This window comes from Bolinopsis microptera, chromosome 12 (assembly GCF_026151205.1).
Source record: "Bolinopsis microptera isolate Bmic1 chromosome 12, MBARI_Bmic_1.0, whole genome shotgun sequence".
Taxonomy (NCBI): domain Eukaryota; kingdom Metazoa; phylum Ctenophora; class Tentaculata; order Lobata; family Bolinopsidae; genus Bolinopsis; species Bolinopsis microptera.
Window position 1 is genome coordinate 7,294,702 of NC_087083.1, and position 24,944 is coordinate 7,319,645.

Genomic DNA, 24,944 nt, shown 5'->3' on the forward strand with positions numbered 1-24,944 from the left:
TACCTTAATTAAGAGTCTAGTTTAACCTCATTTATTTAAACGCTTAGATATCGTTTTTACTAACAATTATTAACCTAGAATTTAGAGTTAACATTAACACCATGACCGAAATAACAAAAATCTTGGAGTGTAATAACATCTTAACCTTAGTTTTATTAACCTCTGACTTACTTACTTCAAAAAAAGTTAAGCAGTCCTTACAAATAGAGTCAACCTGTACAGTGTACGTGTACTACGGACTGAACAAGACTATTTCCTCCTAAATGTTCCTCCTGTTTCAAATTATAGTAAAACTGAGAGAAGTTTTAGTTAATGTGGACCCTCTGTTTGGAACCAGCTTCCTTATCAATTGAGAACATTAACCGATATTGTCTTGTTTAAAAAGAGACTAAAAACTCATCTCTTTGAAAAAGCATTCATATAAGTAACATATAATAATTTTTTCATAAAACCCATACTTCATAAAAATAAGTTCTTATGTACATATTCATGAGTCGCTTTAGATGGCTTGAACTGAATCTTTGAGCGATTTATAAATTTCTAGTTATTATTATATCGGGTCTCAATAAGAGGTCTCGACTGCCTAGGCATCAAAGCTTGGCAATCAGTAATTGTTATTATTATACGTCATGTGAATGGCAGCAAAATTTGTGTCATCAAAAAATGAATTTATTTAAAGAATAATATTTTTGTAAATTTGTTTGAGCATTTACCCCCCCCCCTCCTCCCCTCTGGCCTTTAAGGTCCTATTTCTCAATAAATTTACTTTTCATTCTCAATCTCTCATAGCAATCATGAAAAATTTACCGTGACTGACGCTATTATGCGACCAAAGATTTAACTGTGTCTCTAAAGGAATGGATTCTGGGACTGCGGGCACCTCCGAAAATGGACAGGACCCCAAGAACAAACTGCTTGTTGCTGGTAGGTCACTCTTGATGCAATAATAATATTCCTCTACTACCGCTATATTCGAATTCCATAGCTTTTTTATGATAAAACCCATCATCTGAGCAGTTCGGTCTACCCCAAAACCGCTTGACTCCACATAAACTTTCATATAAAAATACTTACTGATCTAAATAATGATATTATTATACTACAATACAGGAAACGTTCACTTGATTTTTCTGTCGTTAAACCAGGCCTAGGGAACTAAATGTTCAAATGGTTACAAATCCTTAAATGTTGGATTAAAAGATTCAGCCTCTTATTTGTGGATAAGATTATTTCAGGATTGTACTAAAAGTATTAGCCCCACTATGTAATGTAGTTCACATCTATCACATCATTATCTAAGAAATGTCACATATCTTTGCCAGATAATACATTGCCAGCATTGTTGTTTTTGTTTATGTTTGATCACAAGCCACCATTTCTCAATACACTTACAATTGTATACTTGCCACAGCCACTCGGTTATCGCCAAATTTTGCTCATAGTAAGATAGATTACATGTGATGTGTTTTTACCTTAAGTATTGTAGGAAAAACTATGTCAACATAAGATTAGAAGGACAGTACCACGTTTATTCAAGTCTGAATTTGCTTATATGATATTTCAAGAGTAGGCTGGTAAATTGTTGCGCCGGAACATTGTGAAATTTATGGAATTCATTGTAAATGGTTAGTACATAATATAATCATCAAAATCTTTCCTACATCTACATTGTAGTGTACTATAAACATAGTTCTACACGTACTATTTTCATTTAAAATTGAATTCTATTCATATTTATTAACCTTAATAAGGAATAAGGATATATTTTTCTGCTATTTTATTATCCATAAAATTCTCAGGCAAGTACAGACTAGTAAAGAAGATTGGAAGTGGTTCCTTTGGAGAGATTTATACCGCTCAAAACGTCCATTCTGGTGATGAGGTAAATTCAAACCTTACTTACTAATGCTCAATGGAGGCTGTGCTGTTTATCAGAAATTCTTTGTCAGAAACAGCTTATTAGATCAAATAATATATGCAATATATGCAGAATTATTAAAAACTTGGAGAAGTTGATTTTTTTATTGACACTACCTGTTTAGTGTTTGGCAAATCGATTTTACTCACCATACCATTTATCTTAGAAAAATCGATCTTACAATCTACACACTACGCAGTACAGTATTTTAATCCTTCGAGTAAAACAAGCTTGTTAGTTTCAAGTAAAAAACCAAGAAGAAGTATATTAAGATTATTAAAACAACCGTCGAACTGACTCATACTTTCTTTATGATTATCCACATAAAGTGTTAAAATGGTCGTATACTCGCTGGTTTTTGTGATTTACTTGCTAGATTCAGGAAATGTTCTCAGATCAAAATGTTTCCAATCTCGTGTGTGTAATGATTCATGTACTGATTCACTAATGGCCGAGCTACTTTTTTTAAACATGAAGATCTGGATAATAAGAAATGTACTTGACCACAGCAAGAAAATTGATCAAGCAGTGGTATACAATTGTGCGTATGTCAGGTTGGTATACAAATATCGAGTATTCTTAAGTATAGGATCTGGTAATCTGGTAATTCCTGATCTTGGATTGAGGTGCAGTGATTTTTAAAAAGCTACGATTTAGGTGGCGATAAAGATAGAGAGCACTACGGCGAGACATCTACAGCTACAATACGAGTCAAAGATTTACAAGATTTTACAAAATGGTCCAGGTTCGTGGTAATTGTTATTCCTAAAAAGATACAACAATTGTTCATTTCTGTTCCGCCAAAAATACATATGATTTCGATGCACTAAATTATTAAGCTTACCATACATGTTACAGGAAGAACCATTACGTATATTAAATAGCTAAATAGTTGATACATTGGGCATCATGCGACAATGCTATATAGTTCCTGTTATTTGCTTTCGTGTCATCTAAGATTTCACCGAGAATCCCATGATTAAAGAATTGACCAATAGAAAACTTGTACGTCATTTTAACGAGATCAAGAATTCAGGAATGAGAAACATCTTACAACTGACAAGTTTCATGTCATGTCATGTGACCTCACGTTTTCTCAATCTAAACACCAGACCACGTGACTGATCAGCTGAACATGAAACTGATCATGTGATCAAGCACCTGGTCACGTGATCACCCAATCCTTGTAAGCCTGGTTTCTCAAATTCCCAGTCTGAAACCCGGCCTTGTTGAATCAACATGTACATTGTACCTACAATAATATATAATCAGTAGGGACCCACCCTTAGCTATCTACGTTTCCACATCTACTAGTTACATCTACTTTCAACAATTGAACAATAGCGATCTCAACATGTTCGGTTTCTTGAGAAGAAAGTCCGACGAGCCGGCTCCTGATTCCTTTTTCGATAACTACACGCTTCTGAACAAACTGGGACAGGGAGGGTACGGAACTGTGTTTGTCTGTGAGAAGAAGACAACTGGAACACTCCACGCTGTTAAGATAGTTCACGACAGGAAATACCACCGGAAGACATGGTGCCCCCGTAGACAAATGGACATGCCTGACGAAATCCTCCTCTGGGAGAAAGCTGACCACCCCTCTATTGTGCAACTCTGTGATCTGTTCTTGGAACGAGACTTCTGGATGTCCGTGATGGAGTACGATCCTGAGTACCTGGACTTGTTTAAAGTGCTCATAAAATGTGGTCCTATGAGTTCAGCTGTTACACGAGTTATCATCAGACAAGTCATTCAAGTGAGCACATTCCTTCTCTCTGTCGGTGTGGATCATAGAGACATAAAGGACGAGAACATTCTGTACAACCCTAGAACAGGACACATCAAACTTATTGACTTTGGATCAGCTTCAGCTATCACGGACAAGTGTACATCTTACGCCACATTCCAAGGAACTGAGGGGTACGTTCCTCCAGAATTCTACATCAACAGGTGCTATCAATTACAGCCTGCAGCTGTATGGAGTATCGGATGTCTGGCTTACGCCCTCTTGAAGCTGAACCCTCCTTTTCTGAAGAAGGAGGATATTGTGGGAGAGAAACTAATTGAGTGGGATTTTACTGAGGATTGTAGAGCAAGAGACTTTGTTGACCAGTGTTTGAATTACAATTTTAATCATAGGATTCATTTTAACGATCTCGCTAGACATTCTTGGTTTAGGAACTAAAGTGCAGGTCTTAGAAACTCTCTAAAGTCATTACTTTGATTAATTTTAAACTTCATTTTCGAAGTCATTGGGAAATTTTGTAACATTTTAGAACATTTTAGAACATTTTTTATAATCATATATTACAGAATATTGCTCTTTTCGAAATAATTTGTTTTCAATATGAATCGTAAGCAACCGGTAGTCCAAGAATAATATCAAATAACGATTTTGAAAATGGCCAAATAAGCTGTTAATTAATAAACGCAGCAAACCAAATGTAAAGAATGAGGTCTTGAAAGAGCGCTGGAAACACATATGACCGCGATTGTAAGCTCAGCCCTCAAATTCCTTTGTGACATGTCGAATTTTCCGATTGCTCAGCTATTGTTTGAAACCACGTACGCTTTTCCAACCACGTCTGAAGAAGTGTGGCCACTATGTCACAGGATTTATATACCTCAGGGATAGTATACCTATTTTGCCGTACGGAGGGCTGTAGAAACCAAATTGTTTCCATTGTCACACTTCATCCTAACTAATAGTACAATTTGTACAATGGCTTCTTTATAATAATATATCATTGTGATGAAAATATGATCATTCTCTTTTGTCTTTTTTAACCATTATATGCCATATGGCCCAATTAAGGTATTCATGACATCTTTCTCATTGTGAGCTTATTTAAACGAAGAAGTAATAAACTCACTAAGCAATATTTTTACCACACTGGACACAAAATTCCGAATTTCGAATACAGGAGAGTCGTCGAATAGATTATTATATAATAAGCTTCCTGGCCGTGGCCCCTACAAATTAAGTTGTATTGAAGATCTATTTTTATTGTGTAAGCTGGTAATGGCCTTGTGAAGAAATACCTTGTACAACTTAAATTAATATTAGAATAAATAAATTTCAAATATGTAACTAATGGAGTAATTACCCAGGTATACCCCACGCCCACTACTACGGACAAGAAGGACAGTACAACGTCCTAGTTATCGACCTGTTAGGGCCCAGCCTTGAGGACCTCTTTAACTTTTGTTCCAGAAGATTCTCCATCAAAACTGTCCTGATGTTAGCTGACCAGATGTTGACAAGGATTGAGTTCGTACACAGCAGGAACTTTATTCACAGAGACATCAAACCTGACAACTTCCTCATGGGAGTCAGCAACCTTAATCATAAGTGTTATATTATAGACTTTGGGCTGGCAAAAAAATATCGGAATGCCGTGCGACAACACATACAGTTTAGGGAAGGGAAGAATTTAACGGGGACAGCACGGTATGCCAGTATCAATGCCCACCAAGGTATCGAACAGAGCCGGCGAGATGACCTGGAGAGTCTCGGATACGTACTGATGTATTTCAACATATCCCAGTTGCCGTGGCAGGGGCTGCGCGCGGCAAACAAAAAACAGAAATATGAGCGAATATGCGAAAAGAAAGTGAGCACGAGTCCGGAATCGCTGTGTAACGGTTATCCGGAAGAATTCCGGATTTATATCAGTTATTGTAGGAGTCTAAAGTTTGAGGATGCTCCGGATTATAGTTATCTGAGGCAGCTGTTTAAAAAGGTTTTTACTAGGTGAGTCCAAACTGTCTCTTTACTGAATTAATTATTTTTTGGTCTAATTGATATAATTAATGCATTTTATTGATATGTTCAAATTAATTTGTCCTTGCTACATATATCATACTCATTGCTCACTACTTATTAGTTATTACTCACTACTTAGTTAATCTAATTAATGCAATTAACCTACGTAATCTGAATAATGTCTCGTGTCTACCAAGTGGGTGAGTATTGAGTAACAACCACAGATAGTATTAAGATGTGCGTGTCTTTTACAGTTTTTCTTTGTGCCACTTTTTAGATGTGTATCGTGTTACACTTAGTTGGCTGATACATAAAAACCAATTGATACGCAAATTTCAATCGGCAACACAAAAAGTAAATGCCATGTGTGTACACTGTAGCTGTGTACAATATAATAATAATACACGCTAAAAACTGACAAAAGTACATATATCCTTGTACACTGAAAAGGCGACAGTATACAAACACTGATCGTAATTTTTTCTTTAGATTATCAATTTTCTATATTATATATTCTCTTGATTGAAAAGATACTGCTTTTTTGACGCATGACAACGTGGCGCTGAGCGCTGGTTGGTTCAGGGCTGTCACGTGCCAAAAAAATAACACACAGAACGTTAAACCTTCCTACTCCAGGTTCGAGTACACGTATGACAATGTGTTTGACTGGACAATGTTACAAAGGCAGAAGGAACAGTCAGTTAAGAGTTCAGCAGGGAACACGTCTGGTCATAGAGCGACGCAGCATATATCGTCGGGGTTTGACAGACAAGCAGACCTTAAATCATTTACTGCAGGTTGGTTAATACGCACTTAATTTGCTAGTTATAAATTAATTAGGTAAATGTATATGGACACGTTCATTGAAGTTTGAGGATGTTGGTAAATTAAAAAATAGCTTTTTCGACAATAGCATAATGGCTTAATTTTAATATCTATTAATCTATACACTGCTCAGCATGAAAATCTATTGTTGTTAGGCACTATAATGGTTAAAATGTCACATTTTTGTGACTGAATATGGTACCTCTTTTCTACTGTGAGGTGTCCTCAAAACCCTTTAATTCATTATTTAATGGTTCTTTTACCAAAGAACCAGTGCGTGGTTGACCGGTGCGTGGTTGAAATAGTGTTGATTGATCCATAGTACGTAATATCGGGTGTTTAAGCTGGTCTACCAATATTTGCTCAATTTCACACATGTTGAGATATCATACAAATATATGTGACAAAGTTTACCTATTTGTGCCTTACAAATTTTTATTTGCTTATAATATTGATATATTTTAACACTTCCCAACACATTTAGGTCATAAAATAACGCCAGACTATTCGGCATTCCTTGTCAGGGTGTCGTCCCTCGTATAAATGTCCTAAATGTGTGACGGAATTTACCTGGTCATGGTGGTACCTTTTAACGAAAAAAGTCGTTAAATATGTAGATAATTGTCATATAATGGAACTAACTGGAACTATCCTATGAACTTGAAATTCGAAAATTTGGTCAAACACGGCAGCAAGGGACCGTCACGTTTTTATAGTGTGACAATGTTGCATCTCACTGCCGGCCGAATTTCAGCGATATCTTATCATCTGATGAAGATGTCTTATCATCTGATGAAGACATCGTTATGTGTAATGTGACAAAGTTTACCTACAGGACGAAACGATTATTCTAACCATGGAGGGTTTATATAGTTCCATGGTGTGACAATTTTACCTAATCGTGCCATTTAATAGGGCCACTAATATTTACCAATATCCTCAAACTTCAATGAACGTGTCCTTACAATAATGCGATGTTTTATGAATTGGTGGGTTTATTAATTTAAATTTGACAGATTGCCAATAATTTTGCGAGTTGGTAACTTTGTCAAGTAGCTGCAAAGCTTTCCACAACAGCATACATGCTATCATCAACGTAAAGCACATTTCATCACGATCATGATCTTATCATTTTACTTTTAGACTGTTTAGACTGTTATTATGTCCATTTACATGACGAACATAAATATAAACAACGTGATAAAAGCGCGATACATTGTTCGATCGAGGGCAATTGCAAGTATTTAGGCGGAAGCTTAAGAAGTAATAATTCAATAATTGGAAGGCATCATTAAATTGACTCATGGTTGACTCGAACCAAGAACTTAATCGGTTTCTAATCGAGGCCGGGGCTAACTTTAATTAAGATAAATCCGCTTAACCTAGTTTAAATTGAAGCTGAATTCTCGTCGTCACTGAACATGCGTTACCATTAACATGGGGCTACCGGACAACTGAACTCAATTTTGACTTTTCCCAGACATGGTAGCTTGGGAAAATAATTATAAACCCAATTATAAACCTAATTAACATTGAAACGACAACTGAACCCAATCGTCACTAGACACGATCTATCTTTAACTAGGTCAAATGTATTGAGATCAAAAAGTTGCCATAAACCACCTACCGTTACCTTTAAGTTTTACCATCTCACTTTTTCACGTTGCTTGCTAAAAACGCGAGTCAACCGTTGTGACGTCATCTCTTTGTTTGTTCTCACAATCTCCCCTTTTTCTGGATTCGCCTCCTTCATCTTACTTCATAATGTAAACAGAGAGTGCCGTATTCTCATTCCAGCACTCAAAGCACTGCAACACATCACACCAAGCAGCATAATCACCAAGCTTCTCATACGTGGTCATCATCACATGACAATTAACATGTGGTCATCATCACATGACAATTAACATGTGGTCATCATCACATGACAATTAACATGTGGTCATCATCACATGACAATTAACACGTGGTCATCATCACATGACACGTGCAACGCATCACATGACACGTGCAACGCATCACATGACACTCGTGGTAGCCTGTCCTCTGTAACCACTCACACGCAAAACTCACCCAGTTTCAACATCAACTTGCACCATTCTTTGAGTCGGGATCTGCAGCTTTACATATACAGGACGTCCTGGACCTGGGAGATGAAACGCAAGGAAAGATCACACGTGAGAGTGTTATATCAAACACAAGGAAACGCTCTCTGAGTTCACTTAAATACTGCGCCACACATCTCGGGGTTCTCTTGGACCAGCTGAGGGAAGTTTTTGGTGTGTTATAGCGCAGACAGAATGAGTCGGACAAGACTGTTTTTGAGACGGATTTGGGTCATGCTCTTTCGCATCAATTATTGTTAACTAAATCAATTATTGTCAACACGACATCAATTATTGTTGTTAAGGCCAGAGGGGGGGGTAAGGGGTCAAAAAATTCTACCAAAATATTATTTTCTAAATCGATTTAATTTTTGGTGACAAAAACAATGCTGCTATTCACATATTTGTAGCTGATTAACTTTATTTTATAATTGAGGTTAACCGATTTTCACAAAATTGACTATACAACATTGAGGTTAATAAAATTGAGGTTCATATTTTATTACACGCCATAATTTTTTGTTATTTCGGTCAGCAAATGTTAACTCTAAATTTTAGGTTCATAATTATCAGAAAAAGTAATATCCAAACGTGATTAAATGAGGTTAACCTCTTCTTTTAGATATATCGAGAATAGATCAAATGATAGAGTTATTATTTTCATCGTAAGTTTACGGTATACAAATTTCTAAATAGATGACGTGTTGATTGACTTTCTTTGATCTTGAGAAAATGAAAAAAATGAGGTTAACCATCACATTTTGGTACCGTAGGGAATATACATACGATTCTTATTTATGTAATGTACCACAATATCGAAGTGAGGTATCTATTGGTATCACAATGCCTACAACTATAATCACGTGACAAAGGTGATTTGAACTGACCATATTTTAGTAGAAGATTTTACCCGTAAATGGCTAAAAAATGAGGTTAACCTCTCATTTTTTGAATATCTGACCAGTCAATTACATGTTAACCTCAAAAACTGAATCGTTATACTGTACAAATGTTTTACTACATATATAGTAACATATTGATAAACCAATCCCAGTGTTATATGGTCTAAAGCGAGGTTAACAACCAAATTCTAAGCAGTTAGTGTTTACAGGAAGTGAGGAAGTCTTGGTTAACCTCATTTTTTAGAATACAAGGACATTAACTACTGAAAGTGGCTAAAATCATTTAGGAGACGGCCAGGTCTGATCAAGCAAACGTTATTAAGTGTATAAAAAGTCCTAACTAACGAACTGTGATACATTCCAGTGAATATTCAAAATTTTGAAAACACTAAATTGCATCTATCTCAAAACACATTTTTTGACCTTTCGATTCCTTAGTTGAGAAAACCGGCCACTCCCTGATATTGAGATTTGGTACAGTGGTTCCTTGGACAACTATCTAGATATCTGGTGCAGCGATTTTTTTTATTTGACTCGTTTCTCGAATTATGAGGTTAACCAATTAAATTTTCCGAATTTTTGACATGGTTAACCTCATAATTTGAGAACAGAGTCAAATAAAAAAAATCGCTGCACCAGATGTGAGGATAATTGTCCAAGGAACCACTGTACCAAATCTCAAGATCAGGGATTGGCCGGTTTTCTCAACTAAGGAATCGAAAGGTCAAAAAAGTTACAGCCGTTTAAAGTTCCAGTTTAACATGTAATTACAGGTAAACCTCAAAATTGAGCGCGCGATATCTCAGAAGCGCAAGGTCAGATTTTGATCCGGTTTTTTTCTTTTTGTTCGTCTCCAGTAGCTATTATCAAATATGCAAAAACTACAAAAGTGCCATTTACCCCCCCCTCTGGCCTTAACTGTTTGAATGTTTGATTCAAGCATGAGATTTGAATTATGCAATTTTTAGAGTTTTTAAAGTCAGATTTATTTGTAAATACGTTCTTTTATGGTACGGGGTTAATCGAAATATTTTGTGCTATTATGTAATATATTTTGTTAAATTACAACAAAAGATTACATATTATAACGAAAATTTGCCTCCCTTATTGATCAGTGAAATGCAGTACCAACACATAAAATGTGTCGATGTCACAAAATGAAGCTATTACATAATTGTAATGATAATGTTCCTGGGTTTTTTCTGGATCGCCCTAGATTACCGACAAAAGAATTCGGTGTATTTTCGTTCATTTGAAAAACTGCACAGTAAGGGAATTCATTAAAAACATGAGTTGATTAATATTTAATAACATTCCAATGTTCATTGAATATTGCATGTTGTTTGTCAATCATAATCTTAATGAAAATGGTGAGAATTGTGGATCTCAAAAACACCAGTGTGAATATCAGATGTTGAGTGTTGACTGAGTGTTGATGGAATATAATTGGTTCAAGTGTGTAGCTGTGCGCTAAATCACACCCACTGAACAATCCCGGTGTTCGATAAGATCGACAAATTGATTATCTGAGCTGCACAACTTCTTATCACATGACTTATATTCTTATCACGTGACTAAACACGTGACTCAGTACACGCTGATTTCCTGGTGGAACTAGCTGCTAATTTCCTCGCTGATTGGTCAATTTAAATCGTTTTGTATGCACTGACTTGCATTGTGATTGGGTGGTTATTTTTCAAACCGTAATATTGATGTCTGATTCTAAACTTTGGTCGGTTATTGCCTGGTAAACGATTTGTCAGTCTGTCATGCCAACTGATTGGTTAGGTTGTATCACACGGTGTGAAACTGTGTTCTGATTGGCTAGTTTGAATCACGTGGTTCAAATACTTGCTCATGATTGGTGGATGGGATATAATGTGTCTACAAATGCTTAGCTTGCATAGCAACTACCGTCTAGATGTGTATTATGTTGTGAATATAATTATTATCGTGCTATTTTTGTTACAGATACTTAAATAAACACTAAACAGTCATGTAATTTTGGCAGCATTGTGAGTGTGTCCACTTAGAAACGTGTAAACTTATAATGTTAACAATGTGCTAATTTTAATCACACTGTAAACTTAATGTGAGTAAACATTCCATATCATGAGTTTGCTGGCATTATCAAAGGTGTCCAAATATCAAGGCCAGCTGAGGGGTGGGGGGCTGGCCGGGGGGGGGGCCGGGGGGGGGGGGGGGAGAAGTAAAAATAATTTATCCAATTTTATCATATGTGATAGAGCTGCTGAGGATGAAGATGAACAAGTAGGAATAAACCGCATAAAAATCTAACATTTTTCCCGATTTTTTCCTACTTGTTCATCTCCAGCAGCACTATCACATGTACTACTATACACATATACTATATTATAATGTTGATTGTTGAAACTAGAAAAATAGTTTTAACCACCTCTGGCCTTAACTAATTCATTGTAATAATGGACGATTTTCTGAATGACTCCAAAAATTTAGAACGGCTGTATAATTTGAACGTCTGCAAACTTGTGAAACCTTATAAAATTCGCTGAAAATAAGTCGATAACATCACTTAATTTACAAGGTGATATTAATTAGTTTAGATATTATCGCTATAATTGTATCTTGTTTATAATAGCTGTAAATCCATTTTTATAACAAGTTGCAAATTATCAGATTTTCTAGTAATTGTTAATAGATTAAAATACACTTATTTAATAGTATAGAAATACAAAATTTCGGTACACACTGACAAACAAAACTAACGAAAGTTAATTAACTTAGACCGAATTAAAAACCAGTAGGCTCATTCGAATTATTTCTGATACGTAAAACTTGAATCACCTAGACTACGACGACAAACAGCAATACTTCCAACCCAACATTTTGTTTGTTAAATTAATAATTAGATTAAAAATTAATTCAATTCTAGGACAGGAAAACAGCAAGTTACCTCCAAAAGTCCGACAATAAGACACACTGAATTTTAGGCGACGACACGGCGACAACGACGACAGTTGACGGCGGCGGACTCGACGACATTCTAGCCAGCACCGTGACGACAATACACGGTTCACAGTTCCACAGCCACTCCTTTTTCCGGGACATTAAGATGAGCATCACGGGAATTTGCAACTTTTTCGACTGGCTGCATTCCGTGATGTTTCCTGGAACATACACTCACACGTGTCACAGACGCACACGTGACTCACGGACTAACATTAAACGGACTGAGATATGACGATGACGATATAACACGTGATATGATGATAATCTTACTATCTCGACTACTGATAACACCTGACCTTGTAATGTTACTTTTCATTTCATTGCAGTTATATTGCAGTTGAATACTACTGCCGACTGACAGTAAAGTTTCTTTGTCAATAGATAGTTACGTTGATAATGAAACTAAGACTTCGTCTTTGTTGCTTTTTATTAAGAATGCTCCACTTAATAACTTGCCAAGATGTTACATGAATGTTGTAGGTTATAGCATTATTGAATCTTAAAAGCAAAAGTCTAAACGGTCTTGTAATTGAGACTTAGTTACTGCACTAAATAGTTAATTACCGTACATAATTTGCTATTGTAAATAATTGATTATTGACATTACAGTGAATTATCGCATGATCAGTGAAATTTGAAATTAAACATTCTGTAAATTGTATTAACCCCTTTTTAATCTTATTCATATTGAAAACTAAATTGGCATATAACTTTAAATTTAAATGGACTGGAAGGACACGAGTGACGCGGTACCAACTCAGTGCAAGCTGAGGTGTATACTGTAACAGTCTACAACCATTCGATTCAGAGTGAGTCACAGTGAGTGTTAGCTTGCCAGACTAACAACCTCTGCTTCATACTTATCTGGTCCTTAGTAAGTGGCTAAAAATGGGTTCAGCCCTACAATGCATTGTAAGATCAGTGTATTACGGATTTGCATGAGTTTGATTATGTTTCAATTATATGATCGGTAAAACTGAGAGTGAGAGCCATAATAGAATATAAAAATCATACCGCCCGCCTGTGGACTTCCCTGTCTCTCCATTCTAAACCGATGGGGTTGCACCAGGGGCGGTTGTAACAGAGCTTCAAGGCTCCAGGAGTCTGTTGCCGATATCTATGACCAATAACAATATGGAATTTTTATAACTTGGGAGTCTCTCCCTCCAGCAGCAGGAGTTGGAGATGTAGGGACGCGTTGTGAAAGCCGCCGTTCAGGCAGGCCTACAGTCGACGCCGACCAATAAGAAGACAAAAAAGAAATACTTACAATAGGCTATAAAAGTGGGGAGTTGAAGCAATTTTGTTAACACGTGATAGTGATAAATCGGCCGATGCTGCAAGCGAGACGAATTGAGATGGTATCCTGGTATCAAAGTTTAGTTGCCACGGTGAGGGTTATTTTTAAATTGAATCCTGATGTAATTTGGGACAAAGTTGCGGAATATTTATGCAGTGAATAATAGGATAATGTGCAGTCTAGATTTAATTTACTATGTAAAATGTACTATTAATAGGATGAACCAATAAAAGTTAAACAATGTTTACAGCGACCAGATACATCAATTCACACCCGCCAAACTATTTAATTTTAAGTCCTCCAACACAAAGTAAACCACACAATAGACTAGGAATTTGAGGAATGTAGAGCAGTGTACACAGTGTGATCATTATAGACCTAACCATATCGTAACTATTCAATGTAGGTATGTTAATTCAATGTTATTGCTCTTAAGTTAGCTTTCTGGAGGTAGGTTTAATGTTTATTGAAATTCAGCACGCTGGCTTTATCACTGGTATGTGCAAAATCACTCATTGGAAGTGATGTGGAATGACTGAATGATTGTTTTTATATATACTACTACTACTACTACTACTAGCTATATATCTAAACTTTGTGCCTCTAAATTTAGCAACACTTGTGAGATGGGAAGCTTGCAAGTGCCAACTATAATAAACCCATACTAAAGTAGCTATTTGGTAACTAATCAGTAACTATTCACTGGTGACTGCTCGTTTTTAATTCTGAGTGATGGACGGCTGACGATGGTTTAAAATTGATTTTGATGGTACCATTATTATTATCAATATTCTTTCAGACCAACCCGGGGAAACGTAGATTAAGAAGAAAATGTCTTTTCTCACCTCACATCTCACGGCTCACATTTCATCTTAAACGCGAACTGTCCCACCAAAATTAATTCTACCTCAAATACCATGGATTTATGTGATTGTTTTTAGCTGTATTGTGGATATCATTATCATGTTTGACAACGTGCCCAAATTTAATCTGAAATTATAATTTTATTGGATTTAACTTACTTTTCCAGGTGTACTACTGGTCCCGTCCAAATGGGGTATTCGAAATGTGGTCGAAACTCATTTCTACCACATTTTTTACTGATAAGCACATATCTAGGTAACATAAACTGGTTTGCTCTTAATTTATTTTTAGCTGCACATATTCAGTCGAGAAAATTAGAACTCAGGTTTTAGAACATTTTGACGACCCCATTTAGACGAGCCCGGTGGCATACCTGCTATTTGTATACAAGATTTTATCTTCAACTTATTGCATTAATTGTATTTTACATGATATCATTTTATTTGTCACTTCACCACTTACTTCAACTTCATGTACATTTTTATGAATGAAGCAACAATCATTAAAATTTGTATCGTCTATGGAAAAGAATAACAAAAAAGTAAGCTCACTCAATTATTGCATACACAATTGAGGACCTTAAAATATTCGTGACATAATTACAACTTACAAGTCGATAAATATTGGTCCTTATGCTCCTAAATGTAAATAATATGGGGGAAAGTTTACTCATTTGGTGAACATTTTGGTAGTCACATTGTCGTGTAAATTCGGTACTTGAATTTTGCTGCGGGCCGGGCATTGTTTGAAGAATGGCGTACTGATTGTCCCAATTATCGTCTCACATTTTCTTGGACTTTATAAAACGTAACGCGCGAAACAAAAGTACGTGTTAACTTTTTTGAGATACGCATTCACTAAAACAGAAATTGCACGCGCGCGTTGCATTGACCCAGATAACGAAATGCGCGCTTGTCACGTAAGGGCCCGTTTACATATAACGTATAATACGTTAAATCACTGAGGGGTTTCACTGCCAATAAAAATCTTCCAATTTTCATATACAGTGTATACTGTATATCTCATCGTGTAAGAATCTCAACAGTTCCAATACATACATAATACGTTAGGCATCGTTTGCATGTTCAATGTTATTATTATGTAAACTAGATTTTGGCCATTTTCAATTTTATACCCTCTCCGTATTAGCCACTTTAAACGCAGCAGTTGTTTAGAAATTACACCTGCACACTTTCCCAAACCTCTACAGCTCGACCCAGTCTGGTCCACGTAACATTCAAACGATCCTTTATATATTATCAATTATGAATGCAGTTACATCTTTGAATCGCGTGTACACACGTTGCAACCCCTCCGGCCATAAGAGGTATACAACGTGTAGCAACTTCATATCTAATTTCTAAACAGAAACTTGCATTGATAGACTTGAGATTATTTCCAATTTCATGGTACGATTGTCATTTTCTAGAAATTCACAAAAAATTAAAATTAAACACGGAGATTAATTACGGTAAAATAACAATTTCATAATATATAAAGTATCAAAATACAACATCTCACAATCATATCGGTGTTTGTAACTGTAACAATTGTAATCGTATTTGTGCTGATGATTGTACATCTTGAAAAGAATCTCATTTTAGTGGTACAAAACCTAAAATTCTGGAACTAAATATTATGTTATTCAAATTACATAAAACAGCATAACGTCTGGAATTTAAGCTTCAAAAGGTTAAATTTGGATACTTTTGACAGTTCCGTACCTGGTACCTAATTTTAGAGATAGGCAACATACTTTTGGATAATGTTGCGATTTTACGCGCGTCAAATTGAATTTAAAGTTTTCTTGCACGGCGTATGAAGAACTCAATTCACATAAAATGTTGTAATTTATGGCATCAGTTGAAGCTGGCCATTGATTTGCCAGTGCTTTTTGGAAGCTGAGCTACTCTGTTTGCTGTTTTGACACGTGACAGAGATTAACCAATCAAATGCGTGGGAAGCTGACGCCTGACGTGTCAAAACAACAAAAAAGTGGCACAACTTTAAAAACTCAAGGGCAAGTCAGGGGCCTTCTTCTGACAAAACTATAGCCGTACTGTGTTTTCTGAACAGGGCTAACGGCATTTAAATACTTGAAATCCCAAAACAAATCAACAAAATACATTTAACTGGTCTCAGGCTTTTATGAGGTCCGAGGTAACAAAAACTTAACTGTAAAATAACCTGTTTGAGAAATAAATATAGATGAACATTATTATAAACAAGTATAGCTGATATTATTTTCCTGATCAGTAACGGGCGAACAATGAACTTCTGCACTAACAGTACATTCATCTAATACAAAACAATAAGTCCAGTTTTCAATACAACTTAAAAAACGTAAAATATTTATGTCCAGTCCAACGTCAATTATAAACAAAATTATCAACCGAATTGTCTTATGAAATATATTTCGCTTCACCTCCGGTATCAATATCACCATTATCTGGAATTAGTTCGGTGGAGGTGGAGGGGGACGCGGAGTCCCTCCTGCATAACTACGATTCTATTTACCCTCGTCAGAGTATTATAAAATAATAACAGCCACATTTCAAGAGAAGAGATCAGGACTGTGTGTTGAGAAGATTCTAGAAGTATCTGCATACTGCGAGGCTACTTATTGAGGTTTAGATGCTGCATCTCGTTGCTGTACGACATAATTTCCCCCTTCTTCACATCTTTTCGTTTTATCGTGCTGAAAGGGCCGGTTTAAAGTTCACAAGAAAAGTATTATTTACTCTAAATTTAGTCTTTTACATGGTTTGAATCGTGTAGATTCAATTGGCTCAAGTCGTCTAACTCTAGAACCCTAGGCCTAGTGGAGCTCAATCTCATGGTGTTTATTGAAAAATGAACTTTTAACAGGAGTGAGAGTATTGACAAGTACCTGGTATCGCCTGGTTTCATGCCACCCACTCTCAACTGACTGGGTCTCAAAGTACCACCTCTTGTTATCTGGTTACACAGGTTGGAGATCTCTGGTAAGGTTTTATCATTAGTATAACACGGGTGTAATGAATATTAGGATAATCAGTCACTAGTCAGGATAAGAGTCGAATTTAGGATTATCGTTGCAACAGTTGAACAAATTTGCAGGATACTACTAGTTAAGAATTGTTGATCCGCGTTGTACCTAGATTACAGAGGAAAAAAATGTGTACCTTGTCCGACTTTTGGCGGAGGAGGCGGAGGAGGAGGCATAGTGGGATCAACGGCGGATAGAGATTGTGGTGGGGCGGCGTTACGTTCCAGCGAGGTGTTGCTGAGAAATGTGCACGTGTTACAAAGTAGAAGGAACAAGGAGCCCACAATTCAGTTAAATCGCAAATAAATTTGGGAATGTGAAAGTTGGAGCTAAGTAAAACTGAAAGTAAACCTGCGATGTAAAGAGTTGGAGCTGCCGTAGTTGAGCGATGTTAGGGAATATGTCCTTTTGTTCGGACGAGCTGAAATAGAAATGTTAGTTAAGTCTCCCTTGCTCGTTTAGTGGAAGCCAGGTAGTCAAGAGGATCACAATTTATCAGTGTAATCTCTAGATCACGTTATCACAAAATTTGTCCCATTTAAGGAAATCAGTTATACTGCTAATCAGTTACACTGCTAATCAGTTACACTGCTAATGTAAAATACCTGTCATTGTAGCGTAGTGCGGGGGTTGAGATTTCAGAGACAGTCGACTACTTGATCGATGTTGCTGAACCGCATAGTGCGGTGCATTAGGGTCTGCCGCGATGCGATTGTCTTGTACCGCGTAGCCATGGATACGCTGTGTCCCATTCGTGCCTTGGATATCGGATCTTGACGCTGCCAAGGTAGTCAGATGAGCAAAGATATTATTCTTTTAAAACAAATGCAATCGGCAATACAAATTAGAAAAGTCTCAACTAGAAAAGTTCGATAAATTTGGTACCAAAAGATGTCTAAAAATGCGAATAAAATAATTCCACCGTGTAGCAATTTTCGCTAAAAATGCTGCACGGCGCTTGTTTAGTTTGCCGCACATGCTTTTTTTGCGCAAATTTTTAGTTTTTGGCCTATAACTTTCACCGTTTCAGTTAATATGAAATAATTGTTATGTAATCAGCTTATCGACACGAAACTTTTAGTACTAATATCAAAAGATTTAAAGGAACATTATTTTCAAATTTAAAAAACCTGATCACAAAGCCCTTTTTTTTGAAAAATTTGGTCCTTCAAATATTATAATTTTCTTACCAAAAGTTGCGTCTGACTAAGCTTATTACGATCCTGTAAAAATTGTTTCAAAATATTCGATATTCTAGGAGTTGTAGGCATTTTAAGCAAGCAATTACCTATTTTTCGTACTTTTTACACTCTTTCAATGCACAGGAGCCAGGAGGCCCACATACAGCTCGACGTTATCGTGCTACACGGTGAATTTGCATTATTCACACTTACAGGCAACTTTTGGTACCAAATTTATCAAAATCAGAGACAAATATTCTGCGCCAACTCATGGCGCTTATTACATAGACTACATAACAGAGCCCTTGCGCTTGCAGTAGCGCGCGCCCGCCGTCACGTAGTACGCGAATACCCATGGTTAGGTCAATAATATACAGATCAAAAACTCACCATATCCGTTAGATTTAGGCTGTGCGAACTGTTGGGCAGGGTAATTGACAGCTCCATTACTATTGTGATAATTCCCGTTATAGTTGTTATCAGTGTTGCTATGGTTACTGCACACGCTGGTCGGACGAGGCGTACCGTAGTGGGATCCGTTAGACATACTGAGGTAAGAGAGGTAAGTTTTACATGTCAGACATTTTTAAACTGAGTAAATTCGGTTAAGTGAAAAAGAAAGTTAATAGGGTAAGGCACATAATTTTGTCAGGGTACCTAATTTTGTCATTTTGCTCTGAAAAACTGCCTCGGCTCGGAATTTCAGCTTGAAAGAAAAGGATTGTGTATAAAAAGAAAGCTTAGACTTTGCTGAAACTGCTCGTACAAAGTTTAAGTTTCTAGCTCTTTTGCATCTGTGTCAAAAATGAAGGCGAAACTGTTAACCCGAAAAATAAATAAGATCCTTAAGGTTTTCTTAAGGAATTTTCAAAATTTTGATTAATTGCTATTTCAAAAGTAATTGAGCTAGCTTCATGCCATTGCATATTTCAAATATCTTCTACATCAGAAGTATACGTACAAATTTTCAAGTCTCTAGCGCAATTATTGTTCAAGTTACAGAGGGTGACAAAATTAGGTTCGATTTTGCCAGAAGTACCTAATTTTGTCAAAAAAATCGACCTTTCTCAAATTTCTTGTAAATCACAGATTGTGTTGAAAATGGCCTTATACAACTATTCTGAAGTTTTTTTGCCCATAGGATATGTATAAGGCACTTAAATAATAGCATAACACTTATAATAGCATATTTTCGCCGAGAAATATTAGGTGGATAATCTGATTTTTTCAATCTAAAATGACTAAAAAAATATTTGATGAAATTACTAAGCAAGTGATCTATCTACAGACATGAAAATTTCAACATAGGCCTAGAACCAATCGTTTTTCAAGATGCCAGTGGTTTCAGGGGCATTTGGGGCTATTTTCTAAGATTAGATACCCAAAAAGTGTCATCTTTTCATCAAGCTACAAAACTATGAAAACATCATATCTTTGGGATTTTTGAGGTCAATGTTGGTAAAAAAGCGCTCGAATGATGCATCCAGGTAGTCTAAAATACCGAGAAACGGTTACTTTTTGCACAATCTTCAAGTGACAAAATTAGGTTCGGGGTGACAAAATTAAGTAAAGTCACCTAATTTTGTCATTTTTTCAAAATAATTTTTTTTAACATCTTCAACCCCAGCAATTTCGATCATTTTTGTGTTAGAACTTGCCTAGACTGTCTACTATAACATGGTGGAGGTTTCATCTAAATCGGAATTTCAGACGAGGTTAAAACCCATGGTTTATATCAGGCAGTCGGAAAATTGCCAAAAAATGACAAAATTATGTGCTTTACCCTAAGTGAAAGTGATCTGGAGAGTATGTATTTACCTGCTGTGACGAGAAGAGTGTATTTCCTGGCTTCCTCTCAGATCTGTTGTGGAACCCCGGTTCTGGGACATTACACTGCGTCTTCTCTCCAGATACGCTGTCACCGTGTTACCTTTCAAATCCTGTGTGTGTAGAATATAGAGGTGAGTAAAAGAGAAAATGTACAGCATAAGTAGAGCTTAATATATTATATCAATACCGTTCACGAGGTCCTAACCTAGATGACAAAAAAACAAAATATATCCTTGGGTTTGAAAACCAAACGTACACTGCCACGTCTACAACTAAGACTGCTCGATCTGGTAGGAGGAAGTGAAGGGTGCTCGGGAGGAGTAGGAGTAGTAGGACCTGCACGTGGGGTAGGAGGGGTGGGAGTGGCGCGCACAGGTGGTGGAGGCACATCGTACAAACTCTCCTGCTCGTGGATATTCTCGTAGAGCGGCTCGTGTGAGGGATCCTCCTCCGGATCCGGGGGAGGAGGTGCTGGAATACCTGATAGGAATGCTGGTAATCTTCAGTTTAACGGACGGAATTACTTAAATTTGGCCAACAAAGATGAGATGTTAGAAAACTTGTTTGAAAGTAGACGGCCTTTAACAATTGGTAGCCGAACAAGAGGAATGGTAAATAAAATATAGGAAATGTATCTGGTTAACAAGTTACCGAAGTAAGGATTAGGCTTTTTCATGGGCTCAGCTGGACCCTTATCCTGCTCAATCATCTCCCCTAAATTCTCATAAGTCTCCATGGAGTCAGCTACCGAAACATCTGATGACGTCAGATACTGTGATGACGTCACAGGAAGGGAGGAGGCTCCGTATTGTACCACGTGTTGTGTAGAGGGTAAGTGCTGTGAGGGGATTGTGTGGACGGAGTTGTGTCGAGGAGTAGGGACGGGGGAGAGGGAGGAGTATTCTCCACTACCTCTCTTTCTGTGACCTAAATCTGGAAAATGAGATTTATTAGTATTTAGTAACTTTGAGACTGATAGTAAAATACTGGTAGTGCTTTTAAAAATTGTCATTCAGTTTGACAATTGACGATATTTAGTGTTTTGTTAAAACCGAGTTTCTGTCTAATTTGAAATCTGACCTTGCGTTTTTAAGTTATCGTGCGCCAAATATTGAGGTTATATGTAATTACATGTAAAACTTTAACTTAAACTGTAAAAAGTTAAAACGTCCTAAGTTGAGAAGACTGGCCACACCCAGAAGCTGAAACTTGGCACATGTGTTCCTTGGGTTGTTGCGCAAAAAACTTATGTTTTAGAATTTTGATTGAAATATGAGGTTAACAAAATGGCAAAATGTGATTTTTGAGATTTTTTCAATTTGTTAACCTCATATTTCAAGAACAAAGACAAAAATCAAAATTCTAAAACATAAGTTTTTTGCGCAACAACCCAAAGAAAACGACCCAAAGAACACCTGTGCCAAGTGTCAGCTTCTGGGTGTGGCCAGTCTTTTCAACTTAGGACGTTTTAACTTTTTACAGTTTAAGTTAAAGTTTTACATGTAATTACATGTAAACCTCAATATTTGGCGCGCGATATCTTAAAAATGCAAGGTCAGATTTCGGTCCGGTTTTTTCTTCTTGTTCGTCTCCAGCAGCTCTGATCAAATATGTAAAAACGGGAAAATCGACTTTTACCCCCCCCCCCCCCCCCCTCTGGCCTTAAGTGTGAAGAAAATCCCACAGACCAGCTATAAACTGACATGTTAGTTGTTACCATGGTTACCGTAAACTGACGGAGATAACTCACCTCCATTAAGTCTGGGAGCACTATCAGCAGCTTGACTCTGCTCCACGAATCTAGTTATATCAGCCACCACACCCCGCGTACCAGGACTCACCACACTCTCCGCCCTGGGGCACACCACACTCGGGCTGCTGCCGTACCCAGAGCTTATTTGGTCGGAGCCGGGGTAACTCCGGGCTAAGTTGTCAAAACTACTAAACTTGTTGTTGTTGTTGTACTTGCTGGATTCAGTCTCTTTTGGGGTATCTGAAAGATTGTCCAACGTTACTCTTTCTGTAGGCAAAACATTAACTTGTATACATATTAATAATTGATAAACCTATCAGTGCCTAATGTCATAAATACTAATTTAAACAATATTTCTAGTTGAAAATGATAAAATATTTATTCACATCTCGTTGCAAACCTTTGCAAACCAAACACACGACAAGTAAAACTTACTGGGAAGAGTTCCAAAGCTGCCGCCAGAGCTGACACCGCTAGTGGAGCTGCTGTTGGTTGAGATAAAGCTACTTCTAGGGGACACCACTCCGTTTATCTGTACTCCTTGCGTATCTTGGCCCTGATAATAGTGATAAATTGTATATCGCAAGGAAAGAATGTTCATTACTGAAGAGTATTTACTATTTATTGAATTTATGATGGCCCGGTTCTTTCCTAAACACGATGCAGAATATGATGGAACGTGTCCGTACCTCGAAAGCTGTGTCAGCACTGATAAGTCTGATCTTATGAATTGAACTTTCTGCATCAGCCGGTAGTTGGGTTGGAAGTGATGCACTTTGTATTGCTAGTGAGAGCACGTCCCGTAAATGTGTCCCTTCATCCATGAGCTCACACTCCGTCTCCTAGGAGAAGTGAAATTAAAACAAAAGCAAACTTGAGCATCACAATACGTCACACCTAAAACAAATAAGCATGATTTCATGCGACGTTGTGTTTTTTACGTGACAGCTGTGCTTTTGTCAAGTTACAGGCGACCCGGAAAACCATGCTTGAAACAAACAGATAAAGGACTCCTTATATGGGCATCACGTGATAAAACACTTACCCATGCTAGACTCATCATGTTTACAAAATTGCAGAAATGAGAGCGCTCTTGGATAAGTGCGCCGCGCAGTGCATGTTGCTCGAACTGTTGTAGCGAATAGAGGAGTGTCTCCTTACTACGCTCTGCGTCACATAACTGACCCTGCTTCTTCGTCTTGCCTGAGAAGAAAGCTGAACTTTTCTTTAGATGCGAGGTCAATACGGCTCTTAATAATGGTTCTGTAGATTTTGGGGTTTAAGACATAGTGGGCTTAGGTAACAGGGAAGTTGGAGATAAGAATGGACCAAATATTGAACTTACTTTTAAACGATCTTTCCCAACTATCCGTCCCCAAAATGCAGGGTTGATTGATGTGTTTAGACAAGACGTTACGATCAACTGAACACAGGTTTAACAAACCTTTCTTGACGACCTTCTTTTTCAGCCTCTCCGTCTCGGAAACTGACTTTTTAACTTCCTCCACTCTACGTTTGGACTCCTTGTAATGTTTAGAGTCCAGATAGTCTAGCGTCTCCTTCCACTCTTTCAGCTTGTCTTTCATCGGCATGTTATACCCGTCATTGAATAGCCTGTTGGTTTGCATGTTAAGCTTACGTGCAGTGCTAACATTTACAGCAAGTTGGTATGTGCTTAGCACGTTTTACGAATATCAACGAATAATAAATTACAGTGGAAATAGTGGCAAGCAGTAAATAGTGCCCGAAACTATTTATATGATGGGTCATGGTGCTGTACTAATGGTTTTCTTAGATATTTTAATATTGAAAGGACTAGGGGGTATAACGGTTGAGATCATCATCACAAAATGAAAGATTCTTTGAACTGAGTATCACTCGTTAGAACAAAACAATGATGATCTCAACTTTGACAACCTCATTAATCATAAAAATATACTATTTATTTCTAAAAATGTTGCGATTTACTGAGGCAGAATAACCAATGACGTAAAACTTACTTGCAGAGGTTTTGTATCTTTGTCTCCATATTGCGCTGCTTCACATACATCTTTGTGAGTGTAGGGGCAAGATCTTTAGCACCACCTGAAATAAGGCTGAGGTTAGAAATATAAGAACTAAACAGTATGTAAGATCGGACCTCCCCTTGCAGTCTGCTCTATCGTACCTACTAATGTCGACAAAACCGAAGTCAAGCAACTATAATTTCACTGGTACAGTGGGATCTGACTTTTATAGGTGGTTGTCGATTAAATCTTATTTTCTACGTAGTGGATAATGGTACCATATAAGGTGATCCACCAAAATACCATTTTTAACACAGGTCATAGTGGATGGATTCAATTTTTGTGGGTTCCTCTCATACAACTGTTTATTTCCGTTGATGATGGTCAAATTTTGTATTCACAGCTGCAGTCCACAGGCCAGCTGTATCAGTTTAAGTAAAGTCATGAATTGAATCATTGCCAGTGTCGCCCA

General features: G+C 37.1%; 2 protein-coding genes across 7 annotated transcripts in view; one reads left to right on the plus strand and one right to left on the minus strand.

The window, feature by feature from the left end:
- The first annotated feature begins 793 nt into the window (after positions 1 to 793).
- Positions 794 to 15,141, plus strand: LOC134824240 (casein kinase I-like). 5 transcript variants are annotated; one of them, XR_010161366.1, is made up of 7 exons: positions 794 to 924; positions 1,800 to 1,882; positions 2,576 to 2,663; positions 5,033 to 5,675; positions 6,324 to 6,484; positions 13,681 to 13,901; positions 14,610 to 15,141. XR_010161366.1 is itself a non-coding variant. In XM_063836022.1 (6 exons), the coding sequence occupies exons 1-6, from the start codon at positions 858 to 860 to the stop codon at positions 14,627 to 14,629; spliced, it is 1,062 nt and encodes a 353-aa protein (XP_063692092.1). In that variant the 5' UTR covers positions 794 to 857; the 3' UTR covers positions 14,630 to 15,141. The 5 variants fall into 5 exon arrangements, 3 of the variants coding, with proteins under 3 accessions (XP_063692092.1, XP_063692091.1, XP_063692090.1); XR_010161367.1 differs by having other exon boundaries at positions 13,684 to 13,901; XM_063836022.1 differs by lacking the exon at positions 13,681 to 13,901.
- A 967-nt stretch (positions 15,142 to 16,108) lies between these two features.
- Positions 16,109 to 24,944, minus strand: part of LOC134824589 (protein MTSS 2-like) — a 37,247-nt gene continuing 28,411 nt past the window's right edge. Inside the window, exons 3-17 of one of the 2 annotated variants that reach the window (XM_063836494.1) lie at positions 24,467 to 24,551; positions 23,911 to 24,080; positions 23,512 to 23,669; positions 23,156 to 23,308; positions 22,902 to 23,022; positions 22,464 to 22,706; positions 21,365 to 21,646; positions 20,970 to 21,193; positions 20,702 to 20,823; positions 19,274 to 19,431; positions 18,308 to 18,481; positions 18,054 to 18,123; positions 17,839 to 17,939; positions 17,565 to 17,655; positions 16,109 to 17,372 (exon numbers count right to left, since the gene is read on the minus strand). In XM_063836494.1, coding sequence (XP_063692564.1) covers positions 17,291 to 17,372; positions 17,565 to 17,655; positions 17,839 to 17,939; positions 18,054 to 18,123; positions 18,308 to 18,481; positions 19,274 to 19,431; positions 20,702 to 20,823; positions 20,970 to 21,193; positions 21,365 to 21,646; positions 22,464 to 22,706; positions 22,902 to 23,022; positions 23,156 to 23,308; positions 23,512 to 23,669; positions 23,911 to 24,080; positions 24,467 to 24,551 — 2,234 coding nt within the window. In that variant the 3' untranslated portion in view covers positions 16,109 to 17,290. Of the gene's footprint in view, positions 17,373 to 17,564; positions 17,656 to 17,838; positions 17,940 to 18,053; positions 18,124 to 18,307; positions 18,482 to 19,273; positions 19,432 to 20,701; positions 20,824 to 20,969; positions 21,194 to 21,364; positions 21,647 to 22,463; positions 22,707 to 22,901; positions 23,023 to 23,155; positions 23,309 to 23,511; positions 23,670 to 23,811; positions 24,081 to 24,466; positions 24,552 to 24,944 lie in introns of both variants that reach the window. The other variant, XM_063836493.1, reaches the window with a different exon arrangement.

Excerpts from the sequence above, each read along its gene's own strand:
- LOC134824240 (XM_063836020.1), top strand. The coding sequence starts at position 858 with ATGGATTCTGGGACTGCGGGCACCTCCGAAAATGGACAGGACCCCAAG. Across the intron at positions 5,676-6,323 it reads TTTAAAAAGGTTTTTACTAG|GTTCGAGTACACGTATGACA; the intron begins GTGAGTCCAAAC and ends TTCCTACTCCAG. Across the intron at positions 6,485-8,589 it reads CCTTAAATCATTTACTGCAG|TTTCAACATCAACTTGCACC; the intron begins GTTGGTTAATAC and ends AAACTCACCCAG.